General features: G+C 45.4%; 1 protein-coding gene across 3 annotated transcripts in view; it reads left to right on the plus strand.

Moving 5' to 3' along the window:
- ZDHHC14 (zinc finger DHHC-type palmitoyltransferase 14) overlaps positions 1-19,815 on the plus strand; it is a 316,034-nt gene that overhangs the window by 205,136 nt on the left and 91,083 nt on the right. For all 3 annotated transcript variants that reach the window (XM_032161220.2, XM_032161211.2, XM_058435626.1), the window contains exon 3: positions 17,490-17,648. In XM_032161220.2, coding sequence (XP_032017111.1) covers positions 17,490-17,648 — 159 coding nt within the window. The remainder of the gene's footprint in view (positions 1-17,489; positions 17,649-19,815) is intronic.

Below are 19,815 nucleotides of genomic sequence, written 5' to 3' on the forward strand. Positions count from 1 at the left end.
AACATCCCAGATGTGGCTACAAGGCTCTGTGTGGCCTAGACCCTGCCTTCCTTCTCTCTCAGATCTCCCACAGACACTGTGCTCTGGTCACACAGGCTTCGCTCCGTGTCCTCAATATAACATCTCCCTCCTGTCCTGGGACCAGGACACAAGCTGCCCTCTGTGCCCGAAGTGCCTGGTTCCCTGCTCCCAGCGAGCGTGCACACCCCCACACACACTGTCTAGGGAAACCCTACTCTATCAGCCTCTAGATCCTGGCTCAAATGCTGCTGCTTCTGGGAAGAGTTCCTGCCCCAGGTGGACTCTCCTGCTCTCTAACTAAAACATACACAGTGTGCAACAATGCATTTCGTTGTATGATTATTTAATTAATATATGCCTTCCACCAGATTGTAAATTCCTTGAAGGCAAGCACCAGCTCACTTTTACCCACCAGAGAACCCTCAACACTCATAGGTGTTGAGTGAATGATTAGGAAAAGGCAAACTGGGCTGGAACACCATATTTCTTTCATTCCTTGCAGGACTCACTACTCGGCTGCCTGCGGCCTGCCCTGGCCCTGGCCTCCCCAACCCTTCCATGTTCCTCACTCTCTTGCTTCTGACTCGGCAGGCCTTCTTTGCTCCTCCTCTGATGGGTAGGGGACTAAGCAGAGATGCTGCAGGCGCTGCCTGCATGTGGCTCGGGTTTGAAACTGCCCAAATGAGCCCTTCCTCAGGCATCCATTTCCGTCCTTGAAGAAAAATGTTTAAGACAAACGGACATACCAAGGCTTTTAACTGGAAGAGGAGGACTGGGGACCCTGCCTTTTCTTGAGTCTTCCTGTGTATATCTGTATATAAGAATTCATAAAGAAAAAGCTGCTGCCATGCAATATATTACTAAGAAAATTTCACATTTTAATTCTCCAGTGGAAACCGAACCAATGTATATAGACAGACCAGAATTTGCTCAACTTTTTTCCCAAACAGTTAAAATAAAAGGAGTTGACTTGTCTAACATTAATCATTGTTAATATTTTCCTGTGGGCTTGGAAGTTTACAAACTGTAAGCCCAGAGATTATATTCAATGGCTCTTAAAGTAACCATCTTCTTTCATGATAGGTCAGCCATTCCAAGGTTGGGTAGTTTATGTCCTTAATGTTGCAGAGCATGACTAAAATTAGCGTTATGGAAATTTAAGATTTGTTAAATCCACCAGCTGTGTGTTGGTAGCATCCAACAGCTGTACTCCAGCAAACTCAATAGATATAGTCACAGAGACTTGAGTCTGAAGCAAAGCACATTTGCCCTGTGACTTACATCCCAATGCAGAGAGATGCTTCATCTTCATTCCGATTGACTCCTCTTAGTAGAGCTTCCTACCACTCTGGCAGGCATTCTGTCAGCTGGTTAATGGTCTATGAAACTGAAATCCACCAGGCAATGCCACTGTTCCGAATCCTTTGGTAAGGGAAGAATTTTTTTTAACTTTTATTTTGGGTTCATGGGTACATGTCCAGGTTTCTTATATAGGTAAACTGTGTGTCATGGAGGTTTAGTGTACAGATTATTTCATCACCCAGGTACTAAGCCTAGTACCCCCACAGGTATTTTTTCTGATCCTCTCCCCCTTCCCACCCTCCACCCTCAAGTAGGCCCCAGTGTGTGGTGTTCCCCTCTTTGTGTCCATGTGTTCTCATCATTTAGCTCCCACTTGTTAGTGAAAATATGTAGTACTTGGCCTTCTGTTCCTGCATTAGATTGCTTAGGGTAATGACCTCCAGCTCCATCCATGTTGCCACAGAGAACATGATTTCATTCTTTTTTATTGCCACATAGTATTCCATGGTGTATATGTACCACATTTTCTTTATCCAGTCTACCACAGATGAACATTGAGGTTAATTCTATGCCTTTGCTATTGTGAATAGTGCTGCAGTGAACATACATGTGCATGTGTCCTTATGGTAGAATGATTTATATTTCTTTGGATATATACCCAAAAATGGGATTGCTGGGCTGAATGGTAATTCTATTTTAAGTTCTTTGAGGAATCACAACACTGCTTTCCACAATGGCTGAACTAACTTATACTCCCACCAACAGTGTATAAGCAGTCCCCTCATTCCCTTTTCTTGGCAACCTTTCCAGCATCTGTTTGTTTGTTTGTTTTGTTTTTGAGACAGAGTTTTGCTCTTGTTGCCTAGGCTGGAGCTCAATGGCACGATCTGGGCTCACTGCAACCTCCGCCTCCCAGGTTCAAGTGATTCTCATGCTTCAGCCTCCCAAGTAGCTGGGATTACAGGCACCTGGCACCACACCCAGCTAATTTTTGTATTTTTAGTAGAGACGGAGTTTTACCACATTGGCCAGGCTGGTCTCAAACTCCTGAACCTCAAGTGATCTGCCTGCCTCGGCCTCCCAAAGTGTTGGGATTACAGGCGTGAGCCATGGCAGCCAGCCTGCATCTGTTGTTTTTTTACTTTTTAATAATAGCCATTCTGCTGGTGTGAGATGATATCTCATTATGGTTTTCATTTGCATTTCTCTAATGATTAATGCTCTTGAGCATTTTTTTCATATGCTTGTTAACCACATGTATATCTTCTTTTAAAAAGTGTCTGTTCATGTCCTTTGCCCACTTTTTAAAGGGGTTGTTTTTTTCTTGTAAATTCATTTAAGCTCCTTACAGATTATGGTTTTGTCAGATGCCTAGTTTGCAAATATTTTCTCCAATTCTGTAGGTTGTCTGTTTAGTCTGTTGATAGTTTCTTTGCAGTGCAACAACTCTTAGTTTAATTAGGTCTCATTTGTCAATTTTTGTTTTTGTTGCAATTGCTATTGGTGTCTTCATCATAAATCTTTGCCAGGTCCTATGTCCAGAATGGCATTTCCTAAGTTATCTCCCAGAGTTTTTATAGTTTTAGGTTTTACATTTAAGACTTTAATCCATCTTAAGTTGATTTCATATGTGGTGTAAGGAAGGGGCCCAGTTTCAGTCTTCTGCGTATGACTAGCCAGTTAGCCCAGCACCATTTATTGAATAGGGAATCCTTTCTGCCATTGTTTTTGTCAGGTTTGTCAAAGATCAGATGGTTGTAGGTGTGTACCATTATTTCTGGGATCTCTATTCTGTTCCATTGGTCTATGTGTGATATGGTTAGTTTTTGTGGCCCCACCCAAATCTCATCTTGAATTGTAATCCCCATAATCCCCGTATGTCAAGGGTAGGACCAGGTGGAGGTGATTGAATCATGGGGGCGGTTTCCCCTATGCTGTTCTCGTGATAGTGAGTGAGTCTCACGAGATCTGATGGTTTTATAAGCATCTGGCATTTCCCCTGCTTGCACTCACTCTGTCCTGCCACCCTGTGAAGAAGGTACCTGCTTCTCTTTGCCTTCCACCATGATTGTCAATTTCCTGAGGCTTTTCCAGTCATGTGGAACTGTGAGTCAATTAAACCTCTTTCCTTTATAAATTACCTAGTCTTGGTTATATCTTCCTAGCAGTGTGAGAATGGATTAATACAATGTGTCTGTTTTTATACCAGTACCATGTTGTTTTGGATACAATAGCCTTGTAGTATTGTTTGAAGTCAGGTAATGTGATGCTTCCAGCTTTGTTCTTTTTGCTTAGGATTGCCTTGACTATTCTGGCTTTTTTTTTGGTTCCATATGAATTTTAAAATAGTTTTTGAATTTTGTGAAGAATGTCATTGGTACTTTGATAGAAATAGCATTGAATCTGTAAATTGCTTTTGGCAGTGTGGCCATTTTAATGATATTGATTCTTTTTTTTTTTTTTTTTTTTGAGATGGAGTCTCGCTCTGTCGCCCAGGCTGGAGTGCAGTGGTGTGATTTTGGCTCACTGCAAGCTCTGCCTGCCGGGTTCATGCCATTCTCCTGCCTCAGCCTCCCGAATAGCTGGGACTACAGGTGCCCGCCACCACGCCCAGCTAATTTTTTGTATTTTTAGTAGACAGGGGGTTCCACCATGTTAGCTGATTGGTCTTGATCTCCTGACCTCGTGATCTGCCTGCCTCGGCCTCCCAAAGTGCTGGGATTACAGGCATGAGCCACCGTGCCTGGCCGATATTTATTCTTTCTACCCATAAACATGGAATGTTTTTCCATTTGTATGTGTCATCTCTGATTTCTGGCAGTGTTTTGTAACTCTTATCGTAGAAATCTTTCACCTCCCTGGCTAGCTGTATGCCTAGGTTTTTAATTATTTTTGTGGCAACTGTGAATGGGATTGTGTTCCTGATTTGGCTCTTGGTTTGGATGTTGTTGGTATATAGGAATGCTACTGATTTCCATACATTAATTTTATATCCTGAAACTTTGCTGAAACTGTTTATCAGATCAAGGAGCTTTTGGGCAGAGACTCTGGGGTTTTCCAGATATAGAATTATGTCATCCGCAAACAGGGAGAGTTTGACTTCCTCCTCTCTTCTTATTTGAATGCCTTTTATTTCTTCCTCCTGACTGCTCTGGACAGGACTTCCAGTACTATGTTGAATAGGAGTGGTAAGAGAGGGCATCCTTGTCTTGTGCCAGCTTTCAAGGCGAATGCTTCTAGCTTTTGCCCATTCAGTATGATGTCAGCTGTGGGTTTGTCATAGATGGCTCTTGTTATTTTGAAGTATGTTCCTTCAATGCCTAGTTTATTCACATCTCTTTTATTTCTGCATCTATTGAGATAATTATGTGGTTTTTAGGAAATTTTTTAGTTCTGTTTATGTGATTAATCACATTTACTGATCTGTGTATGTTGAACCAGCCTTGCATCCCAAGGATAAAGTCTGCTTGATCTTGGTGGATTAGCTTTTTGATGTGCTGCTAGATTCAGTTTATTAGTATTTTCTTGAGGATTTTTGCTTCTGTATTCATTTGGGATATTGGCCTGGGGTTTTCTTTTTTTGTTGCATCTCTGCCTGGTTTTGTATCAGGATGATGCTGGCCTCAGAATGAGTTGGGGAAGAGTCCCTCCTCATTTTTTTGGAACAGTTTCAGTAGGAATGGCACCAGCTCTTTATATATCTGGTAGAATTCGGCTGTGAATCCATCTGGTCCTGGGGTTTTCTTGGTTAGTAAGCTTTTTATTACGGCTTCAATTTTGGAACTCATTACTAATCTGTTCAGGGATTCAGTTTCTTCCTAGTTCAGTCTTGTGAGGTTGTATGTGTCCAGGAATTTATCCATTTCTTCTAGGTTTTCTAGTTTGTCTGCATAGAGGTGTTCATAGTACTGTCTGGGTTTTTTGTGTTTTATGTGTTTTTTTTTTTTTTTTTTTTCTCTGGGGGTAAGTGGTAATGCCCCCTTTGCCATTTCTAATTGTGTTAATTTGGATTTCCCTCCTTTTTTTATTAGTGGTCTAATTAATTTTTTCAAAGAACCAACTCCTGGATTTGTTGATGTTTTGTATGTTTTTTGTTTGTTTCTTAATTCCCTTCAGTTCAGCACTGATTTTGGTTATTTCTGTCTTCTAGTAGCTTTAGGATTGGTTTTCCCTTGCTTCTCTAATTCCTCTAGTTATGATGTTAGGTTGTTAATTTGAGATCCTTCTTACTTTTTCATGTGGCCATTTAGTGCTATAAAGTTCGATCTTAACACTACCTTAGCTGTGTCCCAGAGATTCTGGTATGTTGTATCTTTGTTCTCATTAGTTTCAAAGAACTTCTTGATTTCTGCCTTGATTTCATTATTTACCCCAAAGTCATTCAGGAACAGGTTGTTTAATTTTCAATGTAATTGTATGATTTTGAGCAATTTTTTTAGTACTGATTTTTTATTTTTCTTGTGCTATGGCCCGAAAGTGTAGTTGGTATGATTTTTTTTAAAATTTGCTGAGGATTGTTTTATGTCTGACAGTGTGGTCAATTTAAGAGTATGTGCCATTTGGCAATCAGAAGAATGTATATTCTCTTGTTTTGGGGTAGGGAGTTCTGTAGATGTTTGTGCTAGGTCCATTTGGTCCAGCATTGAATTCAGGTCCTGAGTATCTGTTAATTTTCTGCCTCAATGATCTAATACTGTCAGTGGGGTGTTGAGATCTCTCACTATTATTGTGTGGGAGTCTAAGTCTCTTTGTAGGTCTCTAATAGCTTGCTTTATAAATCTAGGTGCTCCTGTGTTAGGTGCATATATATTTAGGATAGTTAGGTCTTCTTATTGAATTGAATGCTTTGCTTATGTAATGCCTTTCTTTGTCTTTTTTGATCTCTGTTGCCTTAAAGTCTGTTTTGTCTGAAATTAGGATAGCAACCCCTGCTTTTATTCTGTTTTCCATTTGCTTGGTAGATTTTTCTCCATCCCTTCATTTTGAGCATATGGGTGTCACTGCATGTGAGATGGGTCCCTTGAAGACAGCATACTATTGGGTCATTGGGTCTTGCTTCTTTATCCAGGTTGCCACTCTGTGCCTTTTTTTTTTTTTTTTTTTTTTTTTTAAACAGGGTCTTGTACTGTTATCCAGGCTGGAGTGCAGTGGCACAATCTCAGTTCAGTGCAACCTCTGGCTCCCAGGTTCAAGTGATTCACCCACCTCAGCCTCCTGAGTAGCTGGAACTACAGGCACACGCCACCATGCCCAGCTAATTTTTTGTATTTTTAGTAGATTTGGGCTTTCTCCATGTTGGCCAGGCTGGTCTCAAACTCCTGGCCTCAAGTGATCTGCCCACCTGGGCCTCCCAAAGTGCTGGGATTACAGGTGTGAGCCACCATACCCAGCCCACACTGTGCCTTTTAATTGGGGCATTTCCTATTTACATTTAAAGTTAGTATTGATATGTGTGGATTTGATCTTATCATCACATTGTTAGCTGGTTATTATGCAGGCTTGTTTGTGTGGTTGCTTTATAGAGTCACTGGTCTGTGTACTTAAGTGTGCTTTTGTAGTGGCTGGTAATGGTCCTTCCTTTCCATATTTAGTGCTCTTTTCAGGACCTCTTTTAAGGTAGGTCTGGTGGCAAGGAATTCCTCAACATTTGCTTTGAAAAGGATCTTATTTATCCCTCATTTATGAAGCTTAGTTTGGCTGGATATGAAATTCTTGGTTGGAAATTCTTTTCTTTAAGAATGCTGAATATAGCCCAATCTCTTCTGGCTTTTAGGGTTTCTGCTGAAAGATCTGCTGTTAGCCTGAAGGGTTCCCTTTGTAAGTGAACTGCCTCTTCTCTACATTTCTTTAACATTGTTTCTCTCATTTTCATCTTGGAGAATCTGATGATTATGTGTCTTGGGGATATTCTTCTTGTGTATTATTTTGCAGGAGTTCTCTTCATTTCCTGATTTGAATGTCAGCCTCTCTAGCAAGGTTGGGGAAGTTTTCATGTATGATATCCTGAAATAGTTTTCCAAGTTGCTTGCTTTTTCCCTGTCTCTTTCAGGAACACCAGTGAGTCGTTGATTTGGTCTCTTTACATAAGTCCATATTTCTCATAGGTTTTATTCATTCTCCTTTCTTTATTTTTGTCTGACTGAGTTATTTCAGAGCCAGTCTTTAAGCTGTGAGATTCCTTCTTTGGCTTGGTATGTTCTGCTGTTAATACTTGTGATTTCATTATGAAATTCTTATAGTACATTTTTCATCTTTTTCAGATCAGTTTGGTCCTTTTTTATAATGACTGTTTCATCTGTCAGCTTCTGTATCATTTTATTGCAATTCTTAGATCCCCTAGATTGGGTTTCAACTTTCTCCTAAATCTCAATAATCTTTGCTGCTATCCATACTCTGAATTCTATTTCTGTCTTTCAGCCATTTCAGCCTGGTTAAGAACCCTTGCTGGGGAACTAGTGCAATTGTTTGGAAAGAAGACACTCTGGCTATTTGAGTTGCCAGAGTTCTTGGGCTGGCTCTTTCTCATCTGTGTGGGTTGGTGGTCCTTTAACTGTGGTGTAAGTTGAGTACGGTCAGTAGACTTTTCTGGATGTTTTCAGAGGACCAAGGCTTTTTGCAAGGTCTTTATTTATAGTTAATTATTGTCCTTGGTTTCACATGGGGAGTATATTAGCAAAGGTGGTTTTTGTTTGTTTGTTTGTTTGTTTTGTTGTTGTTTTGTTTTGTTTTTGGTGTTAAGTTTTGGGCTTTGATACAGTAGATGGCACTTAAGCGTAAGGGCCAGCAGGTAGGCTCTTCCTCAGCCATGCGGCTCCTCAGCGTTTCCACACATTTGCAGCTGTGTGACCTGTCAGTGTTCTGAGGTGTAGGCTCCTCTCCCACTTAGGTGCTGGCTGCAGATCTCGGCTTGGCACTCCCAGGATGCCCACTGCAGCTCTGGGGTAAGCTCAGGCTTTATATTCTGTCCTCAGCTTGGAGGCAGCAGAGGAAGGGCCCTTAGCAGTGGTTGTAGCAGAGGGCCTTTCACTTCTGTGGTGGGGCCCCACCCACCAAGAGATGCAGAGCCACGATCAATCATTGCGATTGGCCTGGGATGGGGCAGCTGTGCTGTGGACCTAAGTGGAGGGGACCCTTTCCAGTGATGAGCAGGGTGGGTGGGTGGGTACCAGGGAAGACAGCCTGGCCTCTTCTCCTTAGGGCAACTGCAGCTTGCTGGCAGTGTGGTTGAAGCACTCAGGGTCTTTGCCCCTTTCCCAGTCCAAGGGCAGCAAGGCAGCACCCTTGCAATGGCAGTGGCCGAGGAGCTCTCGGTTGCCTCTAGGAGCTGCACCTCAGAGAACTGCTGAGCTACTGGTCTGGATGGGAGTGAACACTGGGAGTGTTCAGCCGGAGGGGCAGGGAGGCTGCACAGCTGGCCTGAGCCGGGGACTCTACTTGTTGAAGAGTGGGGCATGGGGGCTCACAGGGAAGAGACGGGACCCCTCTCTGTATAGTGGCTGTGGAGTGCTGGAGGTGCCAGCATAGTGACTAGGCCCTTTGTCCCTTCCCCAGCCCAAGGGCAGTTAGGGCAGTACCACTACAGCTGCAATGGCAGGAAAGAACCTTAATCTACATCTTTTATAATTTGGGATTTTTCCTTTTGCATTGTAAGAAAGCAGAGTCCAGTTACTTTATATGGTAACACATAGACATTTGATCCCTGAATTTGGGGCAGGAATAAATCCGATGGGAGACAAATGGATCTATCAGGATGGAAGTGCTCTGCTATTCCTTCAGGAAGAAAAGATGACTTACTTGAAGTCACAGGCAGAAGTTAAACAGCTGATAGAAGGCCTCTGGCAGGCCCAGGAATTCTGTGTGAAACAATTTAGTCAACAGGCAGCTTCCCATCCTTGAGCCCACATGCTGCACAGCCCCAATTTCTTCATCCCAGCTCCCCTAATTTTTGCCCACAGGCTGGTTGCAAGGGTAACACTAGATGTAAGTGCTGTTATTATTTCTGTCTCCATGCCAACAACGTCCACCAATTGGTTCGGGGACTATATGAAGGAAGAGACCATTCTACATACTCTTTCAAAATGCTTGTGTATGAAAATCTCCTTGAAAAATACTGACTTGGGACGGGCACAGTGGTTCATGGCTGTAATCCCAGCCCTATGGGAGGCTGAGGCGGGTGGATCACCTAAGGTCAGGAGTTCGAGACCAGCCTGGCCAACATGGCAAAACCCTGTTTCTACTAAAAATACAAAAAAATTAGCTGGGTGTGGTGGCAGGAGCTTGTAGTCCCAGCTACTCGGGAGGCTGAGGCAGGAGAATTGCTTGAACCCAGGAGGCAGAGGTTGCAGTGAGCCGAGATCGTGCCATTGCACTCCAGCCTAGGTGACAAGAGCAAAACTCCATCTCAAAAAATAAATAAATAAATAAAAATACTGACTCATATACACTTGCCTAACTGCTAGAGGTTTTCCCCCAAAAATTCCAGTGTTTGACCCACTAGCTATTGCAAATGCCTATTATTCCTTTTTCAGTTGCTGTACTTAAGCCACAAAGAGCAGCCCAAAGAGGCAGAGGCACAATTGTTACCAAAAACCAAAAATACAAAAAAAAAAAAACAAAAAAACACCCAAAACCAGAAAAATTGAGTACAGCAGGAACCCTCCCTCTACTTCTCTCTTTGTGCCACATGACACAGGCTACAGGTGTTTGTGATCTCCAGAGATGAGAGAAAGACTTCATGATTGGCCACTGGCCTCAGGCTAGAACACTGAAGAAAAAGTTTCTTTGTGCTAAGGTTAGTATGTGAAGCCCTGGGTTTCAAGCCCCCTTGTTCCCATCTGCCCTGGATGCAAGCGTGCCTGAAAGCCATGGGCCTAGGCAGCTGTTGGATGCATTGTGCGGAAGAAAGAACAGCGGGGCTCCCTGAGGTACACAGCTGGCCATCTCAGCTGGCCCTTTTTGGGGGTGCCGCCTGGCCATGCGAGGTTGGCTCTGAATCAGCAGCAGCTTGTGGACAAGTTTTGAAAGAGTCAGATCCACAGAGCACCTTGGAAAGGTGTCCTCTGCAAGTGAGGGGCTATAGGCACAAGAGTGGCCTGCCTGGTGGACAGCATTGCAGCACTTGAGGGCCTGCGGCTGTGATTCCCAGGCAGGGTGGAGGTGCGGGAGCATGGCAGTCCTCCATCTTGGGCATCTCCTGTGTGCTAGACCCTCTGCTGGACGATGGGGACTTGAAAGTGGATAGGCCATGGTCGCTGCCCTGGAGCAGCAGGAAGATCTGGAAACAAATCCTCCTGACATCATCAGTACTGGGTCTTCCCTCTGGCCTGTAAACACCACCAGCAGAGAAGAAGTCTGAGTTCCTGCTGTGTCCCCAGCTCAGAGCCCAGGGCTGGCCCCCAGTAGAAGCACAATACAGATCTAGTGGCTGGATAAATAAACAAGGCAGGCGCAGTGAGAGCCCAAAGGAGGAAACAACTAACTTTGCTTGCAAAGTGTTTTCACAAGAGAAGCTGGAACTGGTCCTCAAAGGATAGGATTATCTGCGCAGACAGCAGGAGAGGGAATCCCGAGCAGAGAAAATATCACGTGCAAATGCCTGGAAGTAGAAAACAGCATTGCCCACTCAGGGAAACCCAAGGTGGCCACTGTGTTTTGAGCATAGGCTCCGTGGAAGATCGTGCAAGGAGAGAGAAGGTTCACGGATTGTGTGCTGCATGGGAGGGCCTGAGTTTCTTGGTGGGACTTGCATTTAGAAAGCTGACTTTCTAAGGGCCAGGAGAATAGATCAGATCAGAATGGGTGGCAAGACGGGCCCGAGACTTGCTGTGCTCATCAGACAGCCCAGCAGAGCCCTCCCAGCACCCCAGCAGCCCTCTGCAACCCCTGGTGCAGCACTGGCTTATAGTAAATCCTTCATAAATATTGGTTGACTTTTTTCGTGGCATCACTGGGCCCTGAATCCAGGTCTTCTGATCCTTCCATATCTTTTACATAAAGAGCTCTACAAATAGTTAGTTAAAGAGTTTTGGGTTTGGGTTTAATTCTTAAGCTTCAGTTTACTATGTCTTTTGAATTCTAGCTTTCAGCATTTCACCTCTTTGTAACAGAGGTTCAATCTTTTAAAAAATGCACTTTGGAACTAAAGATCAATAGAGTTTATCTTCAGGAGTGCCAGCAAATACTCGCTTTATCAAGTCATTGCTACTCAGAACTAGGCTATTTAAATAGTTGTAGTGTTGATACGTTTGTCATTCCTGCATTTTAAAATATTCACCTTCACAATTCAGTTTCTAAACTTTTCTGCTGAAATTAACACAAATGTTTGATTGAGTTAGTATTTTTTAAAAAGATATCAGGTCTAGTTTTTCTACCCATGTTTGCAGGAGTAAATAGAGGCAATAGATTTCACAGCTGACATAAGGATTATTATTAATCTAGGCCTCAGTGGCACCCAGCTGGCACCCATAGAGGCCTGACCTTATCTTTCATGGATTCAAAGCCAGTGATTTCTATCCAATGCTCAGGGGAAGCACACAGCCGTGCCATCGCTTTGTTCTCGCCTTATTGCAGAATCAGTTGCAAGGCCTCCCTCTTCTTAAGGCCCCTGCTTTTGGAGCTCAGCGCCTCTCCAGATGCCTGTGACGTTAGTGCCATTTGATGGGGCAGCCACCTGGAGTGCCAGGCAGACGGGGCACCTGCCAAAAGAGGGTATCCTACTTGGCAGGGCAAGGCCACCCAGAGTCCTTGAACTGGCTCCACAGCTGTTCAATTATTCTAAGCAGAAGGTTTGGGCCTCAGGAAGAGAGAAGTAGGAGACTGGCTTCTTCTTACTGCCGTTGCCCCACGCTGCCCTCCACATTGCCTGCTCTCCCTCCAACCTGGAACTTTAATTTTCCATGAATAATTCATGGCCAGTAGCAGTTCAAAGCACTCTCCTTAACTCTGGGATTATACTTTCACAAACACCAAAGCCTTAGGCTAGAAGGCTGTGGCAGATTTCCAGACCTCTGACAGCCATTTAAGGAAGACCAAGGCTGGGCACAGTGGCTCATGCCTGTAACCACTTTGGGAGGCCAAGGTGGGAGGATCACTAGCTTGAGGCCAGTTGCGCGAGACCCCCCTGGGCAACAGTGTGAGACCCTGTCTCTCAAAAAAATTTAAAAATTAGGCTGGGCATGGTGACTTATGCCTGTAATCCCAGCACTTTGGGAGGCAAAGGCAGGTGGATCACCTGAGGTCAGGAGTTTCAGACCAGCCTGGCCAACATATAGTGAAACCCCATCTCTACTAAAAAAAAATACAAAAATTAGCTGGGCATGGTGGTGCATGCCTGTAGTCCCAGCTACTTGGGAAGCTGAGACAGGAGAATGGCTTGAACCTGGGAGGCAGAGGTTGCAGTGAGCCAAGATCACACCACTGCACTCCAGCCTGGGTGACAGAGCAAGATTCCGTTTCTCAAATAAATAAATAAATAAATAAATAATTTAAAAAATTTAAAAATTAGCCAGGCATGGTGGTGAATACCTGTAGTCCAAGCAGCTTGGGAGGCTGAGGTGGGAGGATCACCTGAGCCTGGGAGGTCAAGGCTGCAGTGAGCTATGATAGTGCCACTGCACTCCAGCCAGGGTGACAGAGTGAGATTATTTCTAAAAATTAAAAAAAATATATATTTTTAAAGAAGATTGCAGGGAGGGGCATACCTTTTGGACGCCCTGAATCATGACATGTGAGTCGTAGGTACTGTCAGTGAGTGACAGCAGCCCTGCTTGGGGGCAGAATGGCACAGCTTTCCAGATATACTGAGCCATTCTAAATCACCAAGTGCTCTGCGTGAAAATGCTTGGGTGTGGGTGTGTTCTGTGATGTGGCCCCTCATCTGGCTAAGCTGTGTTCTCTAAGTTTAGCTCTTTATCATGCAAGTGAGTGTATTTGAGTACATAATAAAGAGGCACGTAGGAATGTGTGGACTGGAGAGTATTTGCTGGCACCCCACAGTGGGATTCTGAAACCTGAAAGTTTCAATCACTGGGGAATCTTGGTGAAATGCAGATTCCCATTCCATAGTTTGGACAAGCCAAGAATCTGCTTCTGTGCTAGGCTCTCAGATGGTATGGATGCTGGTGGACCACTCCTGGAGCAGGCCTTCTCATCTTTGGCTGCAGATTCCCATCTGTATTAGTCTATTTTCACATTGCTATTAAGAACTACCTGAGGCTGGGTAATTTATAAAGAAAAGAGGTTTTATTGGCTCATGGTTCCACAGGCTGTACAGGAAGCGTGGCTGGGGAGGCCTCAGGAAACTTACAATCATGGAGGAAGGAAAAGAGGAAGGTCTTAAATGGCCAGAGCAGGAGGAAGAGGGTGCAAGGGGAGGTGCTACACACTTTTAAACAACCAGATCTCATGAGAACTCACTATCAGAAGAACAGCAAGGGGGAAATCCACCTGCATGATCCAGTAATCTCCCACCAGGCCCCTCCTCTGACACTGGGGATTACAATTCAACATGAGATCTGGGCAAGGACACAAAACCAAACCATATCAACATCTCTGAGGAGTTTTTAGACATCTCAATGCCTGATATGGTTTGGCTGTGTCCCCATCCAAATCTCATCTTGAATTGTGGTTCCCATAATCCCCATGTGTCATGGGAGGAACCCAGTGGGAGGTAATTGAATCACGGGGGTGGTTACCTCCATGCTATTCTCATGATAGTGAGTGAGTTCTCACGAGATATTTGCTCAGCACTTCTCCTTCCTGCCACCATGTGAAGAAGGATGTGTTTGCTTCCCCTTCTGCCAGGATTGTGAGTTTCCTGAGGCCTCCCCAGCTCTTCAGAAATGTGAGTCATTTAAACCTCTTTCCTTTATAAATTACCTAGTCTCAGTATGTCCTTATAGTAGCATGAGAATGGACTAATACAGTAAATTGGTATTGGGTAGTGGGGCACTGCTATAAAGATACCTGAAAATGTGGAAGCAACTTTGAAAGTGGGTAACAGGGAGAGGTTGGAACAGTTTGGAAGGCTCAGAAGAAGATAGGAAGATGTGGGAAAGTTTGGAACTTCCTAGAGACTTGTTGAATGGCTTTGACCAAAATGCTGATAGTGATGTGGACAATGAAGTCCAGGCTGAGGTGGTCTCAGATGGAGATGATAAACTTCTTGGAAACAGGAATAAAGGTGACTCTTGTTATGATATAGCAAAGAGACTGGTGGCATTTTGCCCCACCCTAGAGATCTGTGGAACTTTGAACTTTCTCAAGTTCAAAGATGATTTACAGTACTGGTGGAAGAAATTTCTAAGCAGCAAAGCATTTGAGAGGTGACAGAGCATAAAAGTTTGGAAAATTTGTAGCCTGATCATGCAGTAGAAAAGAAAAACCCATTTTCTGGGGAGAAATTCAAGCTGACAGCAGAAATTTGCATAAGAAACAACGAGCTGAATGTTAATCACCAAGACAATGGGGAAAATGTCTCCAGGGCATGTCAGAGACCTTCATGGTAGCCCCTCCCATCACAGGCTCAGAGGTCTAGAAGGAAAAAATGGTTTCCTGGGTCAGGTCCAGGGCCCCCCTGCTGTGTGCAGCCTATGGACTCTAACCCAGCCACTCCAGCCATGGCTAAAAGGGGCCAAGGTTCAGCTCAGGCCATGGCTTCAGAGGGTGCAAGCCCCAAGCCTTGGTAGCTTCCACGTAGTGTTGGTCCTATAGGTGCACAGAAGACAATAATTGAGGTTTGGGAATCTCCACCTAGATTTCAGAGGGTGTATGGAAATGCCTGGATATCTAGGCAGAAGTTTTCTGCAGGGGTGGAGCCCTCATGGAGTACCTCTGTTAGGGCAGTGCAGAAGGGAAATGTGGGGTCAGAGCACCTACATAGAGTCCCCACTGGGGCACTGCCTTGTGGAGCTGTGAGAAGAGGGCCACCATCCTCCAGACCCCAGAATGGTAGATCCACTGACAGCTTGCACTGTGTGCCCAGAAAAGCTGAAGACATTCAACACCAGCCATGAAAGCAGTTGGGAGGGGGGTTGTACCCTGCAAAGTCATAGGACGGAGCTTCCCAAGGCTGTGGGAGCCTACCTCTTGCATCAGCATGACCTGGATGTGAGACATGGAGTCAAAGGAGATTATTTTGGAACTTTAAGCTTTAATGACTGACCTATTAGATTTCAGACTTGCATGGGGCCTGTAGCCCATTTGTTTTGGCCAATGTTTCCCATTTGGAACAGGTGTATTTTACCCAGTGCCTGTACCCCCATTGTATCTAGGAAATAGCTAACTTGCTTTTGATTTTACAGGCTTATAGACAGAAGAAACTTGCCTTGTCTTTGGACTTGGACTTGGAGTTTTGGGTTAATGCTGGAATGAGCTAAGACTTTGGGGGACTGTTGGAAAGGCATGATTGTGTTTTAAAATGTGAGGACATGAGATTTGGGAGGGGCCAGGGGCAGAATGATATGGTTTGGCTGTGTCCCCACCTAAATCTCATCTTGAGTTATGGTTCCCATAATCTCTACATGTCATGGGAGGGACCCAGTGGGAGGTAATTGAATCATGGAGGCAGTTACCCCCATGCTGTTCTTGTGATAGTAATCTCACGAGATCTGTTTCTTTTATAAGAGGCTTTTCCCCCTTTGCTTGGCACCTCTCCTCCCTGCTTCCATGTGAAGGACATGTTTGCTTCCCTTTCTGTCATGATTATACATTTCCTGAGACCTCCCCAGCCCTACAGAACTGTGAGTCAACTAAACCTCTTTATCAATTATCCAGTCTCAGGTATGTCTTTATTAGCAGCATGAGAACAGACTAATACAATGTCCCACACCAATGAAAGAATCTCTGACAGCAGGACCAGGATCTCAGCAGTTCTGCTCAATGATTATTGCCCAGGATGAGTTGGTGTGGTGTGAGTTGACTGAGTGGGTGATGGGGCTGATTCCTACCACTTTGGAAATCAACCAAAAGTATCTTGCAACCATCTCTGATAGTATGTGCTTTAAGAGGGTGAGAATTAAAATGAACAGTTATCTTTAATGTTACCAACTCTGATGCTCCCCAGGACTGATCCAGTCCCTTAGGTCTGGCTTGCATCTGTCAGCCACAGAGTCTCAGCTGAAGCCCTCATGGAAGTTCTTGATCTTCTCCATCCACCCTGTGCTCCTGTTCTTGACTGCACAGCCAGCTGCCCTAACTTCTTCTTGGCAAGGCTAATAGGGCTGTGAGGAGTCTAGGTGAAATAAAACTGGAAGTTTTATCTTCCCAGAAAGCACGGATTCTCAACCCTTGCCCACATGAGAACAACCCAGGTCATTCTGATTTAATAAATCTGGGACAGGGTTCACACCTTAGGGGAGTTTTAAAAGCTCCCATGTGATCCCAATGTGAAATCAGAGATGATAAGATAAAATGGAAATTTAAAAATTCTACGTGTTTGTATTTTCATTGACATTTTTAGAACTGGTTCTAAAAATTAAAGGTGCTATTGAGATGATGAAATGTAGAAATGATTTTCAAAATATACATTTAATGATTTTTTAAAATGTATTTTTTACAATCTGGATTCTCCCCCTCCCATTCTATACTTGGCATTTTGGAGGTAGCCAATGGGCAAAGTGAAGGGACCCTGGAGCTGGATTTGGAGTCCAGCATTCCAGGAGAGCGAATTAGGGTGGTATGTTAATGAGGGCAAGGCTAGCACTAACAAGTAACACCCTAGCCTTCCCAGGTTTAAGGCAGGAGTTTGGTGCTCATAGACCTGTGCAGGCGGGAAGAGGTCAGGGTGGCCCTCCTCTGTGCAATCAGGCGACTCCCCAGCTGTGGCTCCCAAAGTGGCCCGGAGCCTCCCCTGCCGCCTACAGGGAGGGGAGGGGGAAGGAGGAAAGGGGTGGGGCTCCACAGGGAGGGCCTGGCTGGGCGGGGCCATGTGTGCTGTGCTCCATTGGCCAGAGCTCAGTCACGTGGCCCCTGCACGTGTGCAACGAAGCAGGCCTGGGCCCCAGTGGAGGGTGAGTCCCACAGCCCCGGCCTGAGTAAAGTGTGGGCACCGGGGGCCCTGCCAGTCACTGTGCCTGCTGCCCTAGAGCTTCCACTCCAGGCAGATGGGTCCCGCCGAGGCCGAGGGAGGCTCTGAAGTGTGTGCGCTCTTTCTCTTCTTTTCTCCACAGATATCGCAAACGGCACCAGTTCAGGGGGGTACCGCCCGCCTCCCAGAACCAAAGAAGTCATCATCAATGGCCAGACCGTGAAACTTAAATACTGTTTCACCTGCAAGATTTTCCGGCCCCCTCGCGCCTCCCATTGCAGCCTTTGTGATAACTGCGTAGGTGAGTAGTGCCTGGGCGGAGCCTGGCGGGAGCCCGGGTCCTCCGGGTGGGCTCTGCGCCTCTCCAGCCCCTCGCCACGGAACACTCAGTAATGGTTACTATTTCAGCGCATTTGCATCTTGCCACTGATTGAGTTCACCGGGCCTAGAGTCACCAAATCTCTTTTTTATTCTCTTTACACCCTGCACCGCCCTAGGCTGCGCCTCCCCAAGCACAGGCACCAGAATGGGGTCCTCTGTCTCCCAAGGCTGCCAGGTCAGCAGGCACTTGAAATAAAGTCATGTCGCCCCCAGGCCCCTCGATTGCCGCAGGGCTGGCCACACACCCACGGGAGGCACCCTTGTGCAGTTGTTTGTCCCAGCTCTTCAGAGGAGCTGGGGGCGTTCAATCAATCCCCAGTCCTTCTGGGGACAGGAAAAGAGGCAGGGTCCGGGAGACCTCTCCTCCAGGGGCTGGAGTTTGGATCTGTATTCTTCCCGGAGACGACCAAGGCCTCCCCTGTCTGCTTCCCAACTTCCTCCAGGACAGGCTAGGGAAACAGGCAAAGGGAACCGAGAGCTCAGAGGTCTGCAGCTGTAAGGCTGGGCCCTACCACTGGCCCAGCACGGGCCTTCTACAAGTGACCCGAGCCTAGCCCCTGGGATTATTTGGCAAGCGCCTGTTGTCACTGCAGACTGAGAGCTGCTCCCCACACCCACAGACTCTCTTCTCTCTGTGGCTGGAGCTGCCTAGAGATGAGGTTGGCAAGGAGATGGCAGAACACCCAAGTGACAGGAAGGGAAGCAAGGAGAGGATAAAAGCTTTGCCACAGTGGGGAAGACTCATGGCCTGCCTCTAGCAGAAGTGACCAGGGGTATTCTTGGGAGAATAAGCAATGGAAACCCTGTTACCTCATAACTGAAAGGATGGGAGTGCACCTCAGAACAAACCTAGCTTCCCTTAGTAACACAGCATTGATTGCCAACACTCTTCGTGAGTCTTAGAATTTGTAGTCTCAATTCTTCTTGAGAAAAATAACATTTTATAATGTACGTCCTGCTGTGCAAAGCAGTCTTCCGTTTATTTGTCTTAAATTAACTTTACCCTAACTTTAATCATCTACAGTTTGCCACAAAGCTCATGTTTTCTCTATCAGGCCTCGTCTTGGTTTTCTTAATATAGATAAATTACTTTCAGCCTTGCCTCCCCAACAGAACAGTATGGAATGTGTTCTGTTTCTCCCATGTAGGAAGTAGCTGATAGTTAAGAGCACGGGATCTGGCACTGCACGGCCTGGGTTCAAATACCAGCTGCGTGACAGGCAAGGTACTGAAACGCTGTGTGCCTCAGTTTCCTCGTCCTGCGGTGGGGTTGATAACTGCCTGCCGCATGGGATGGTGGAGAGAATAAATGAATGAACAGGTGGAAAGTGCCTGGCATGTAGCAAACGCTCTGTAATTGTTAGCTGCTGTGCTCTTGTTACTCCTCCTCTCTTGATAGTTTTGATCAGCTTTCTCTGGACAATGTCTTGACCTTCCGTAGATGCAATGGCCAAAACTACACCTAGTTCTCCATGTGGGGGCACACCAGGGTTTCTACAAGGACACACGTCAGCCTTTGTTTGATTACCAATACCCTTCCTGGTGACACCAGCCCCAGTGTGCATTCCACACCTATCTTGGGGACAATTTAAGCTGAAGGAGCACAGCATCTTAAATATCTTTGGGGGAACCGTCTACCTGTAGGAGTTCTCAACACCCTTTCTTGGGTTGTAATTTTGACCTCCAGGCCTGTGACATGATGGGACAGTGTGTGTCTTACACTCGTGCACATAAACTCTTCTGTCATTCTGCATGCCTTCTGGAGGTCTAATGCCTTATTCCAGACTGTATTTTGGTAGGTAGGGTGTTGTTATGTATAAAACTAAAGGTCTTACTGGGTACTTCCTTCTCTTTATCATTTATAAAACTTTTTACTCATTTCTAAACACCCCCAGTGTGTCCACTCATTTATCCTCTGTTTCTTGTCTCTAGGCTAGATTTTTTTTTTCTTTTATGGAGTCTTGCTCTGTCGTCCAGGCTGGAGTGCAGTGGCACGATCTCAGCTCATTGCAACCTCCACCTCCCGGGTTCAAACAATTCTCCTGCCTCAGCCTCCTGAGTAGCTGGACTACAGGCTTATGCCACCA

Source organism: Hylobates moloch, unplaced genomic scaffold, assembly GCF_009828535.3.
Source record: "Hylobates moloch isolate HMO894 unplaced genomic scaffold, HMol_V3 SCAFFOLD_2, whole genome shotgun sequence".
NCBI classification, from domain to species: domain Eukaryota; kingdom Metazoa; phylum Chordata; class Mammalia; order Primates; family Hylobatidae; genus Hylobates; species Hylobates moloch.